The sequence below is a fragment of the Rhinatrema bivittatum genome, chromosome 9, assembly GCF_901001135.1.
Source record: "Rhinatrema bivittatum chromosome 9, aRhiBiv1.1, whole genome shotgun sequence".
In the NCBI taxonomy this organism is placed as follows: Eukaryota; Metazoa; Chordata; class Amphibia; order Gymnophiona; family Rhinatrematidae; genus Rhinatrema; species Rhinatrema bivittatum.
The window spans coordinates 129,279,617-129,293,017 of record NC_042623.1 but is presented as its reverse complement, the minus strand read 5'-3'; the positions used below and the strand labels follow the sequence as shown (position 1 = coordinate 129,293,017).

Below are 13,401 nucleotides of genomic sequence, written 5' to 3'. Positions count from 1 at the left end.
TCAGGTGGAAGAAAGGATTGCCAAAGAGGTAAAGAGAGGTGACAAAACATTTTTCAGAAATATCAGAGAAAGGAGAAAGGTCCAAAGTGGTATAGTGAAACTGAAAAGTGAGAAGGATCAATGTGTGGAAGGATACAAAGAAAAGGAGGAGATATTAAACAAATACTTCAGTTCGGTGTTCACTAAGGAAGACTCGCACGCATATTATAAAATAGGCTGAGCGTGCGCACATGTAAGTGCAAATCCTGCTCCCACCGTGTAAATGGGGGGGAGGGATTTTAAAAGGGCCACATGTCGACACCATTGCCAGTTTCACCAGTACATTCCCAGTTCAACCAGGCAAGGGATAGGACTTCCAAACCCCCCCCTAGTTTAATAGCCTCCCTTTCCCCCTGTTAGCACCAGTCCTTAAAAAACCTTGCTGACCAACCTAGAATGTTTTATTTTATTACTTCTACGCCATCCAGAGCAGTAGTAGAGTTGCGCAGCCGTGAAACCTGGTGCGTGCTTGTGCGTGTAAGTATTTATGTGCACATCTCTTGGCCTTCCCCCAACACGCCCATGCTCCGCCCAGACCACACCCACCCCCTGCCCCTTTTTCAAAACATTTGACTTGTGCATGTAGCGGGAGATGCGTGCATATATGGGTGGATTTTTAAATCCACTTGGCTTGCAATGGCCCGACTTGTGTGCGTATCTCCCAGTTTTGGCACACATAGGGCTATTCGCCTTTAAATGTTCACTTGTATGTAACCCTTTCTCTGTGGTAGCTTTAGTAACCCAATACCAAGGGAGGGGAAGTCACCATAGAAGAAATAATTTTGTTAGTCATGTGGGATCACCAGCCTTCCGGGAGGGGGAGACAGCATCACTACCCCCCCCCCCCCCCCCCCAAAGACAATGCCCAGGATACTCTGCTGGGATTTCCTGAACAGTAATATCCCCTCTCCCCTTCCAGAGATCTAAACACACTTTTCCCACAGAATAGAAGGTTAAGATTTTCTTTTACTGGCAAATGGTTAAGAAATTGCAGGTGGGTAGTAAAAGAACACGAAATTTTGATTGGGTGGGCACAACACAGGATCACAATAATCTGGTACAATTAACTCAGCAATATTCAAAAGTTATCTAAATAATTATTTTAATCAGTTGTGCTGCAAATTACCAACACTTGAAAGCAGGGTACAAACAGGGAGGCTTCTTTCTTTCTTTTGAACAGAGTCCTCCCACCACTCTCTAAGCTCTGGCTTAGAGTCCCCCCCACCTCTGCCCTCCCCCATTCAATGAGAACTGACTCTTAAATGCAAGACAGGCAGCAGCACTGGTAAGCAGCGGTAGGTTTCTGGCTCCTCCCAACCACAACTCCCTTCAGGTCACTTATTGCAATCTCAAGCCAGGCACAAATCTGTTCTTTGGATCCTCCAAAGCAAGTTTGCACTGCTCCTAAAGCAGTTGCAAAGAAGGGAAGCTGCATCTCTCAAGTCCACAGCTCAACAAGTCCTCTCTAAACCTGTAGGATTCCAAAACCAAGCCTGCATTTTTTTTCCTTTGTTCCTGGTTGGCTTAGCAGCTCCTCGGCTCCTCCCAGGGTCAGGTGTCTTCCTGGTTCACTTCCAAAATAATATCAGGGCACAGAGTCCAGTGAACTTGTTAACCTTTAGCTGCTAGCTCAGCAAGGCTGCAGCCTAGGCTGTAAAAGCAAGCCGTTTTGACAAATAGCAAATCCTTGGGTCCAATTTACCTTCCAGCCAGAGGCAGATAGCAGACTGAAGGCTGCAAGTCTCCAGGAATAAGACTGCAACACCAGTTTAAGAACATCAGTTTGAATTACTTATTCATATTCAGTCCATGCTAAGGAATAAATTTGCTACATACTAATTTATAGTAGTTTAAGAACATAAGAAATTGCCATACTAGCTCAGACCGAAGGTCCATCAAGCCAAGCACCCTGTTTCCAACAGTGGCCAATCAAGGTTACAAGTACCTGGCAAGTATCCAAAACATGAAATACATCCCATGCTACTAATGCCAGTAATAGCACTGGCTAATCCCTAAGTCAGCTTGATTAATAGCAGTTTATGGACTTCTCCTCCAGGAACTTGTCCAAACCATTTTTAAACCTAGCTACACTAACTGCCCTAACCACATCCTCTGGCAACAAATTGTGCGTTGAGTGAAAAAGAGTTTTCTTCTATTTGTTTTAAATGTGCTACTTGTTAACTTCATGGAGTGCCCCCCTAGTCCTTCTATTATCTGAAAGAGTAAATAACTGATTCACATTTACCCATTCTAGTCCTCTCTTGATTTTATAGACCTCTATCATATCCCCTCTCATCCATCTCTTATCGAAGCTGAACAGCCCTAACCTCTTTAGCCTTTCCTCATAGGAAAGCTGTTCCATCCCCTTTAACATTTTGGTTACTCTTCTCTGTACCTTCTCCAATGCAACTATATTTTTTTTTAGATGCAGCGACCAAAATTGCATACAGTACTCTAGGTGCCATCTCACCATGGTACTTATGATATAGTCTCACATAGGATACTTAGCATTGTTTTTGTGGCAATCAGTTCTTGGTCTCTGTGCTCAGTCCTTGTCCACTTGTTCTCTTCATATCATCTTTAGTGGACACTGTGAGATCTCTGGTGTATCTTCTGCTGATCCTGAATCAGTGCAGTTTGTGCACTATGAAGCTGGTCTTCTGGTATCATCTACATAGAATGTTTCTGGGTTTCTGGTGTGTCCTGAGCTGATGCGGTAGCAGTGGAAGTTCTGTTGTGGTTCTGGTCTCCTGATAACCTCTGTATAGTGCATTTCTGTATCTTGGGAGAAGGTTCCTGCATTGTTGCAGTGTTAGACATTCTGCTGTGATTCTGTTCTGTATCAAGGGAATCTTTGTTGCTGTTATTCTTACCTTTTCCTGTATGGGTGGTAACTTTTCCTCTTTGGAAAAGATTATATCTCAAATGTCTTTGAGGGATCTGGTAAATATTTTAAATGCCTCTTCCCCCCACCTCCCCATGTAATGAGGTGCACTTGTTTATGTATTTTATTTATTTTAAAAATGTATAACCTACACCTTCCTAAGACCTAGATTCATCATTTAGCTATAAATTTCACATGAATAATGCCTGTGATAAAAAGGGGTATGGTTAAGGTAATTTTCTAGGTACTGCAACACACATTATTTTAGTGAAATTTATCACACTTGTAATCTTTTGACATTGCAAGCAGAGAGAGAGAGAGAGAGGAGGGAGAGAGAGAGAGACTCTTTATAAGGCTCATATAACTAAACTATTTTTACCACCATAGGAGGGGCAACTCGAGGTGAGGTTTTGGTGGTGGTCTAGGTTTGGGGGGGCAGTTTTACATGCACAGTCAGAGGTACAACAGCACAGAACACATCAGTGAAGATTTAATGTAATTTGGAATGAGGAAAGGTACACAAAGATGAGATTTGTACATTGTACTCTCAACCTAGTTTGATGCACTTTCTTTCTAGCTGCTATCATGCCCTAACGCGATTTGCTGAATGACCCCGTAAGTTTGGAATGAGGTACAATATAACTAACATGCATAAAAAGTATACAATACAATCCTCTAGGGGTGTGCATTCGGATTGACCGCATTAGTAAAACGCAACTCATATTTTTTTTTTACTTAAAAAATTGATTCGACATAAACGATCGGATTTCCCACATATCGAACATAGATATGTTCGATATGTGGGAAATCGCGATTGTTGAGCCAAAATAAAAATATAAACCCCCTCACCCTCCTTAATCCCCCCCCCCCCCGACTTACCACAACTCCCTGGTGATGGAGCGAGGAGTGAGGACGCCATTTCTGCAATCCTTGGCGAGAAGCATGTGACATCGGCGGCACGTCGAGTGACGCCGGCGGCACGTCGAGTGACGCCGGCGTCACGTGATTCCCGGCTCGTTCGCGCCGGACGGCTCGTTCGGCCCAAAAAGAACTTTTGGCCAGCTTGGGGGGGCCTCCTGACCCCCCCAAGCTGGCCAAAAGTTCTTTTTGGGCCGAACGAGCCGTCCGGCGCGAACGAGCCGGGAATCACGTGGCGCCGCGTCACTCAGACGCGACGTCACGTGATTCCCGGCAAGTTCGCGCCGGACGGCTCGTTCGGCCCAAAAAGAACTTTTGGCCAGCTTGAGGGGGTCAGGAGGCCCCCCCAAGCTGGCCAAAAGTTCTTTTTGGGCCGAACGAGCCGTCCGGCGCGAACTTGCCGGGAATCACGTGACGTAGGCGTCACGTGATTCCCGGCTCGTTCGCGCCGGACGGCTCGTTCGGCCCAAAAAGAACTTTTGGCCAGCTTGGGGGGGTCAGGAGGCCCCCCCAAGCTGGCCAAAAGTTCTTTTTGGGCCGAACGAGCCGTCCGGCGCGAACGAGCCGGGAATCACGTGACGCCGCGTCACTCGACGTGCCACCGACGTCACATGCTTCTCGCCAAGGATTGCAGAAATGACGTCCTCACTCCTCGCTCGATCACCAGGGAGTTGTGGTAAGTCTGGGGGGGGGGATTAAGGAGGGTGAGGGGGTTTAAATTTTTTTTTTGCACATATGTACATATACCCAACTCATTGGATTTTTTTTATGTCCATATTGGCCGCAAGTGGGACCCCCTTTCGGACATAAAAAATATGAACATAAAATTTTGCTCTGCACATCCCTACAATCCTCTACTCACATACAATATTAAAGAGAATGAAGAAGCTATCAGTGATTTAATAAAGAACCCAATGACAGAATTCATACTTAAAGAGAAAAGTTTTCTGTTTCTTGAATGTTTGCAAATCAGGAGTTATCCGGGACTGCCAAGGAGAGAGTTCCACAAAATAGGGCCTAGCGTCAGAAAATTCCAGATCACGCAGCACAGTGAGGTGTGCAAGCTCCACAGATGGTAGAAGTCATCACTGTTGATTCGTTGGTGATAGGGAATGTGTACAGTGGGTATCTGAGAAAGGCAATTGAGAAATGGTATTTACTACAATGCTTCTCTTCCTGTGCCTTCTTGGTAGCAGACTAGAAAGGATTACCTTTACCAATGGGAATCAGTTTATAGTAAAGGATACCAAGTCCTTTGTTGCTTTGAGGCATTTTACTTTTTGACTTAATGTATTTGTTCTTGTGTGGATGATATATTTGGGATGGCTGAATCTAGATTTAGGATAACTTGATTTGCTCTTTCTGTGTGCATTTGATTTTCAGCACCTTCTCATTCAGGTATCTGCAATCTAAATCCATTAGTAGTAATCTATCAACTTCTTGGTTCTGTCTGCTGCTATTTGTAGGTAACTGTTCTGTGGCAAGGTCTGGATATTGGGTGAGCTTTGCCCAGGGAAGGGTTTTTTGGTTGTTTTTTTTGCTAGGTCTCAGGTGATCTTTAAGAAAATGCCATACTGGGTCAGACCAAGGGTCCATCAAGCCCAGCATCCTGTTTCCAACAGTGGCCAATCCAGGCCATAAGAACCTGGCAAGTACCCAAAAACTAAGTCTATTCTGTGTTACCATTGCTAATGGAGGTGGCTATTCTCTAAGTGAACTTAATAGCAGGTAATGGACTTCTCCTCCAAGAACTTATCCAATCCTTTTTTAAACACAGCTATACTAACTGCACGAACCACATTCTCTGGCAACAAATTCCAGAGTTTAATTGTGCGTTGAGTAAAAAAGAACTTTCTCCGATTAGTTTTAAATGTGCCCCATGCTAACTTCATGGAGTGTCCCCTAGTCCTTCTACTATCCGAAAGAGTAAATAACCGATTCACATCTACCCGTTCTAGACCTCTCATGATTTTAAACACCTCTATCATATCCCCCCTCAGTCGTCTCTTCTCCAAGCTGAAAAGTCCTAACCTCTTTAGTCTTTCCTCATAGGGGAGTTGTTCCATTCCCCTTATCATTTTGGTAGCCCTTCTCTGTACCTTCTCCATCGCAATTATATCTTTTCTGAGATGCGGCGACCAGAATTGTACACAGTATTCAAGGTGTGGTCTCACCATGGAGCGATACAGAGGCATTATGACATTTTCTGTTTTATTCATTATTCCTTTTCTAATAATTCCCAACATTCTGTTTGCTTTTTTGACTGCCGCAGCACACTGAACCGACAATTTCAATGTGTTATCCACTATGACACCTAGATCTCTTTCTTGGGTTGTAGCACCTAATATGGAACCCAACATTGTGTAATTATAGCATGGGTTATTTTTCCCTATATGCATCACCTTGCACTTATCCACATTAAATTTCATCTGCCATTTGGATGCCCAATTTTCCAGTCTCACAAGGTCTTCCTGCAATTTATCACAATCTGCTTGTGATTTAACTACTCTGCACAATTTTGTGTCATCTGCAAATTTGATTATCTCACTCGTCGTATTTCTTTCCAGATCATTTATAAATATATTGAACAATAAGGGTCCCAACACAGAACCCTGAGGTACTCCACTGTCCACTCCCTTCCGCTGAGAAAATTGACCATTTAATCCTACTCTCTGTTTCCTGTCTTTTAGCCAGTTTGCAATCCACGAAAGGACATCGCCACCTATCCCATGACTTTTTACTTTTCCTAGAAGCCTCTCATGAGGAACTTTGTCAAACGCCTTCTGAAAATCCAAGTATACTATATCTACCGGTTCACCTTTATCCACATGTTTATTAACTCCTTCAAAAAAGTGAAGCAGATTTGTGAGGCAAGACTTGCCCTGGGTAAAGCCATGCTGACTTTGTTCCATTAAACCATGTCTTTCTATATGTTCTGTGATTTTGATGTTTATAACACTTTCCACTATTTTTCCTGGCACTGAAGTCTTTGCTATGCATCCTGCAAATAGATTGTCATTTTCTTTCCCCGGCAGGGTTTGTTTGGTTCTCACATGAGTTCTGTTATCCGAGGATAGTTTACCTGCCTTTTGGCAGGGTTTTGCTGACTGAGTCATCGGTGGATTATCTGCTGCTTGGCAGGTTCTGTTTGTTGGGTCAGAACTGGTTTCATTTTTGTACCATGAAACTGGATTATCTGCTATCTGGCAGGGTTTGTTAATTGAGTCTCATATTAATTTAGTTGGCTGCCCTGAGCTTGAGTTATTTGCTCTGCTTTGAGAAGTTCCAATTCATCTTTTTCCACTTATGTGTCTGTTTCAGTTTTGCATTTTTTCTGTCTGGTCTCCTCATGGGTATATCATTCACAGTGTACAGTGGTGCACATGCTCCAACCAACTTTAAAATGGGGTGTGCCTTGCACCATCAACTTTAGACGCTATTGCCTCTTCTCTTCCTGCCCTCTGGAATGATAAGCAAGTGGTGCCATGTGCCAGTGCTGTGACTCACTGACCCCGGCGCTGCCTCCTTTTTGACCTGCAGTGCAGTGAGAACAGACTTCCTTTCCCAATAGGAATCCCACGGGTGGCCGTCACAGTCATGCAGAGGAGGCCCCACAAGAGCAAAGAGTAAAACAAGCATGTGCGCTTGAACACACGCACGAACGCACCAGTCCCTGCTGCTGCCTTTGCTGTGCCTCGTAGAATTAAAAGCCCACACAACAGAGTACATCAACATGAGGAGTCTCAACAGCCACCCAGGGCAGCAGTCCCTTCTTGCGTGCCTTCAGCCAGACAGCCAGTGCCTCTCATCCAGTCCCATCCCACAGTCAAGACAGTGAGTGTTTGTGAGCCAGCAGCCAAGTGAAGGCATGGACTATTTGGGATGCTCTGAGATTAGGAGGGCAGTGGCAATGATGTGATTTGGGGGTTCGGGGTTAGGGGTATGCATAGTGAGGTTTGGGGATGCTCTCTGGGTGATAGATCATGTATTTTGTTTTGGGGGCTCAGGGTATTGGCAGGAGTGTCACTGTTGGCTTTGAGGAAGCTCGCTGGGGGATATATCATGTGTTTGGGGGACTCAGGGTTAGGGGTATATTCAGTGGGATTTTGGAAGACTTTTTGAGGGATAGATCTTGTGTTTGTGGAGCTCAGGGTCAGAGATGTATATGGTGGGGTCTGGGAAGGCTCTGTGGGATTTGGTTCATGTCTTTGGGAGACTCATGTATGTATGTATGTATGGGGGGGGGTCTGGGGAGGTTACTGAGGAGTGGATCAGGTGTTTTGGAGGCTCAGGGATGTGTATGAGGAGGGTCTGGAGCGGGACTTAATTTATAGACAATAAGGAAGTGGAGCTTCCAGGGGTGGGGGGAGCTGTGCCAGGGCAGGGTATGAGGAGAGGGGCCAGGACCATGGCCAGGTGTGAACTTTCTCTCTCTTAAAAACAAACTCTCTCACACACATGTGAATCCACTATTCACACTCTTCATACCAGTGAGCCACCTTCCCCAGCTCACATCAGTGCTCTACCCTCCAGCCATTCTTCATCTAACAGTGTTCAGTAAGCACTGGTGGGTTAAGGACAACAGGATGTTGAATATTTTTGGGGACTGCAGATGGAAAGTCACTGAGGTAAGGAGGAGGAGGAGGGTTGAGAGAATGGGGCACTTTCTCCCTTCGCTTCCTCTTCTTTGCCCTGGAGATCCTGATTCTTCATCCAGATTCCCCTACCCCTGCAGCCAACTGAAGAAGAGAGGGCTAGGCTGGAGCAAGCTTGTGTGAAAGCCTGTGTATTTGTGTGAGGGTGTTGCACTACATACAGAGTCTGGTTTGCTGTAGTTTCCAGTTCAGTTTTTGCCTGCATGTTTCTATTTATATTTTATGGTCTCTTTATTCTATATTTGTCAAGTATCTCTATTCTGCATGTGTGACCGAGGTGAGGTATTCTGCTAGCATGTAGGTATCTATAGTAGCCTGATTTGTTCTGTTTTCCTAATAGAAGGTGAAATGGTTTTATTAGAGCCTGTTGTAATATTTGCAGTGATGACTTTTAATGGGTAGGGTTATTACCGTGAGTCTAGCAGTTAGTATGTTATAGTATGGCAGGTTTGCTGTAGGCTCTGAGTACATTTTTTACAAGGCTTTGAATTATTACACAGTGCTACTGAGGTATACTAAAGTGTTGCTTTTATAGTGAGGTGACACCAGAATTTGAATATTATTTCTCTATGGTGAGTAATAAGGGGAAGGGTCCTAGTTCTGCTCTACATGCTTTGTTGAAGGAGCTTGTGTGAATGCATGATATTGTAGAACTTGAGGTGAGAGGTTTATGCTGGGATTCTGTCCTGTCCTGTAGAGACTTCAAAGCTTCTATAATTCTCCAAGCAAAGAAAAAAAAATAATTATCACAATCAAAGCCCAGCCAGATTTACTCCTGATCTAGGCAGGAATAAGTATATTATTCAGGATAGATGCCTCTGGGAGGTAAAAAAAAAAAAAAAATCACTGTATAAGTATGTGAGCCATTTGGGGATGGAATAAAGGGTGTTAATGAAATGACTATGGTGGCTTTACCTCTCTTATATCCATCATCTTTTGGAACTGTAATGAAATATATTTTGGTCAGTCCTAACCTTTTCACAACAGCTACTATTTGGGGAAACCCAACTCTCTCCCACTATTTGGCCAAGAAAGGTTCAGAACTATAGAGGCTGAGCAAGAGTTGAAAAGCAGAAACTCCATTTTGATCCTCATATCATCACATTTGTGGTTTCTCACACCAAATATTCTGTCTAGTCTAATATAGTTCACTGAGAGATTAAGGCATGACTTTCTTTTTCCATGCAATTTATATCTTAACTGTTTATAAAGGCTGGAAATTATGTAAAGAATGTTATTGAGTAAAGATGTGTGAAATGCAGAGGTTTTGGTCAGTCTGCAAGTCTACAGGTGTTATATAAAATCTGTGGATCTTGGATTTATTTGTAAGAAAATAAGTCAGTATTTATTAAAATGCTAGAATTTGCAATAAAATCCATTATGACTCTTTGGCATAAAATGCCAAATTACTTTGAAATCATGCACAAACTTTCCAGTGAACTCCAGCAAATTCATAACAGGTTTCTGAAGAAGGGAATTGGTCCAAAAATCTCCCAGGTATGCTTCTGCAGCAAAGTTGTTCAGTCACCCCTACAGCTCGCCTTCCCATTTTTATGTCTTGACTGTACATTTTATATGTCATCCTTCTCTTTGCATTGTTTATCTGACTTTTGTACCTTGACTTTCTATGTATTTAATGTTTCTTTACTTTAGAAGTCAGCTCATACTTCAAGAAAATACCTTTATTTCTTCCTGCAACATTGACTGCAAATGTTCAACAAACCATTGGGATCCTGTCTGCGGAAGCAATGGAATCACATATATGTCATCTTGTCTTGCTGGATGTAAATCTTCGACTGGATATGGAAAGAATATAGTAAGTTATTCTTCCCAACCATGTTCTGCTATTTTCCATGAACTAGTAAGAAATGGTTTTGGGTTTTTTTTGTTTTCTTTTGGAGTAGCTCAGCTACAAGCAGAGGTAACTTTTCAGGTTTGATTTTCAACTGCTGAGCCCTTGTTTTAAAGCAGGGATAATTTTTTTTCATAGCCTTTGTTTTGTTTATTTTTGAAAAAAGGGATATTAATATTTCTTTTTTCTTTTGCTGTCCTATTGCTGCTCAGGTTTAGAGAGGAATTTTATTAGGGAAAGGGCTCCCTCTCCCCAAGCCCAAATCCCACTCACCCCTACCTTCCTTTCTAACTTTATAGACTAACTCACTAATTAGAGGGTTGGACTACACAGAATACCTTAACATTGGTTGGCAGAGAAACAGAAGGAAGACATTTAGATAAAATATAATTCTTTGAGAAAACAGAACACTTATTTTTAGTTGGCCTGATCTTTAGTAGCCAAGGCAATATGATTCTTTATAAAATATACACTCAAAAGATTCAAAAACACATTTTATAAATAAAAAGGGGATTTTGAATAATTGTGTGTAACTGTATCTATTAGTGGCCTTAGACAAATAAGTGCAAAATTAACCCTAACCAAAATTAAAAGAAACAGTAGGTCTATTATAGATCATATGAAACAGATTAAGATCATAGATTAGTATAAATTACTAGTCATAGGTTGGAGAAAGTACTGCTTTGTATTAGGAAAAGGAGGGATAGCAAGTGATTAAGGTCAAGTTTTTACTCATCTGCAAATAGAAAAAATAAGTACATTTCTGGAGAAGCTTGATTGGTAGCATTATATTTGAGCTTTATGGTATTAATTTTTGGTATTTCTGGTTTACTTTTATATCCTAAGCCACAAGAGTCTACAAAGGGAGCTTCCAAAAAAAATGGATCAGTACCTCCCCGTTGAGGCTGAGGCTCGGAGCTCTTTCGAGACTTGAGTAGTGGCACAGACTCTCCCCATGGCTGCAAGGCTGATTTGGGCTCCTCCTGGAGATGCAAGGTTGATTTGGGCTCCTCCCAGAGTGGCATGACTGTAATGGGCTCCTCCAGAGACTAGAGTGCTGGCTCGGGCTCTCCCTGAGGCTGGAGTTGCACCTCAGGTTCTTTCTATGGCAGGACTGGAGGACAGGAGTCTTTCCAAGACTGGACTGGTTCAAAGATTTCCAGGGACTGGGCAACTTGGCCCCACATCATTTGTTTGCTGGGCTACTGGTTCATGGTGTCTTTATAGTGGGACTTCTGAGGCAGCACCTCCCGGGTACAGGACATGATCTTGGACAGTGCCCTCTTCTGGGTGATCAGGCTCAGGAATAGTGCCCTTTTCAGAGTAATCAGAATCTGGAAGAGTGCCTCAATCTGGGCATTCAGGATGATTTGATGGCTAGGCTTCTGGTTCAGGGTTTCCTTGAGGCAGAGTGTCTGGGACTGAAGCTTTCTGGGGCTGAGTAGCAGGGCTCAAGTCTCTCAGCATCTGACTGGCTGGAAATGCCGGAATGTACTCCTCCTGGATTTGAGACACCGCTGGAAGTGACAAAGCTTCAAAGGAGCTTGCACTTTCCTCTGGCTTGGAAGACAAGGCAGAATGTGCAGAAGATATAAATGTTGTTAAATAGATCACTGGCTGAAAAGAGACTCTGATCCTTTTTTGAAAACAGTTCTATAGCAAGAGTAGGAGCAGTTGTCTGGCCTAAATTCTATGTAGCAGAAGGGAAGCTTGTCTCTCAGTGGAGCTCCCTCAGTGAAAACTCATGGGCGGCCTCCCCAGCATGGATGTGTGGGCGCTGCAAATAACCCGGTGCCCGATGCACCTGTGCTGGCGACCACCCCTGCTGCACCCACGATGTACCTCAGCTTGGTGGGAGAGGAGAGGTCTGATCCCCTTCCCCTCCACATGCCGGCAAGAATGGCGCCGGCCTCGTGTCGCCGGTACTGCGGGATGCCACAGTGCAGCGGTGCATTGATAACAGCGCTCCCCCCTGATTGGTTGGGGGCGGCAACGTCAACGAAGCAAGCCCCAACGCTGAGCTGCTTGATTGGCTGAGGGAGAGCACTTGTCGCTGACATTGGGGGGGGGGGGAGACAGCAGTGGGCAATTTAAATCCCGCCGGCACCCTTGAGCCAGTCTCTTTCCTCTTTGGCCCCCGAGCGGAGACGTTTCAGATCCCACTGCTGCAGGTCTTGATTCAGAGCCGTTTCCCTCGGTGAGTCCCTCTCTTCAAAATAAAAAAGGGGCCGGGGATTCTTCACAGCAAGAGCCCTTTAAATTTAATCATTTTGCTTAGGAGCTCTCTAATTTGAATAACTTCCACTAAGGAAGCCTGTGCTGCTGCACCTTTGTGGGGGTACTTTTGGTTGGGTTCTGGGGCTGTTCTGCCACTCGGCCCTGAATTTAGAGCATGCTTCTGCTAGTTCCTGTTGCTCCAAAAAAAAATATGTTTCTTTTTAATCTACTTTAATTGACTCACATTTTGGCCTATACACGTCTTGTTAGGAGGTGCTGCCAACGTTTGTACAGATGTCCCTGAGGTCTGACTCCTCGGCTGTAGCTCACAAAGCTCCAGCACAGTGAGTTACATGGGTTTTAGGTACCCCCGTCCCAAGGCGCCCACTGGCATGGAACCTTCTGTTTGTGATCCCGTGGTCCTCCCGCCCCCTGGAGCTAGAAGCTAATGGGGAGGTGATAGGGCATCTGTGTCACCTCAAGGAACAAAAGTTTCCATCAAAGAAACTGTGAAGCTTGGGGCAAGAGCCCAAAGGACCCCGAATGTAAAGAATAATTCAGCTAATCTGGCAAAAAATGGGGGCTGTGGAGGAAAAGCATCGAAGGGTAGCAGCAGCGGCATCGGTGCCCTTAGCACCAATATCACACTGCTCACCCCCAAGGAAATCAAGGATAGGGCAGCCATCCAGACGCAAGTTGTCCCACCTATCCTTACAAATGCATTATCTGATACAGGTGCACAAACACATGCCTCGGCAACTCCTTGCACTAGGAATTCACGCAGCCTAGCAAGAGATGATACAGGTCCCCATAGTGACTGGCTTCACGATCACCAT

The 13,401-nt window shown here is 44.2% G+C and overlaps 1 protein-coding gene across 1 annotated transcript in view; it reads left to right on the top strand.

The window, feature by feature from the left end:
- LOC115099303 (solute carrier organic anion transporter family member 1C1-like) overlaps positions 1–13,401 on the top strand; it is a 196,033-nt gene that overhangs the window by 128,311 nt on the left and 54,321 nt on the right. Inside the window, 1 exon segment of the mRNA XM_029616871.1 lies at positions 10,150–10,312. Within this exon segment, the coding sequence (XP_029472731.1) occupies positions 10,150–10,312 (163 nt within the window).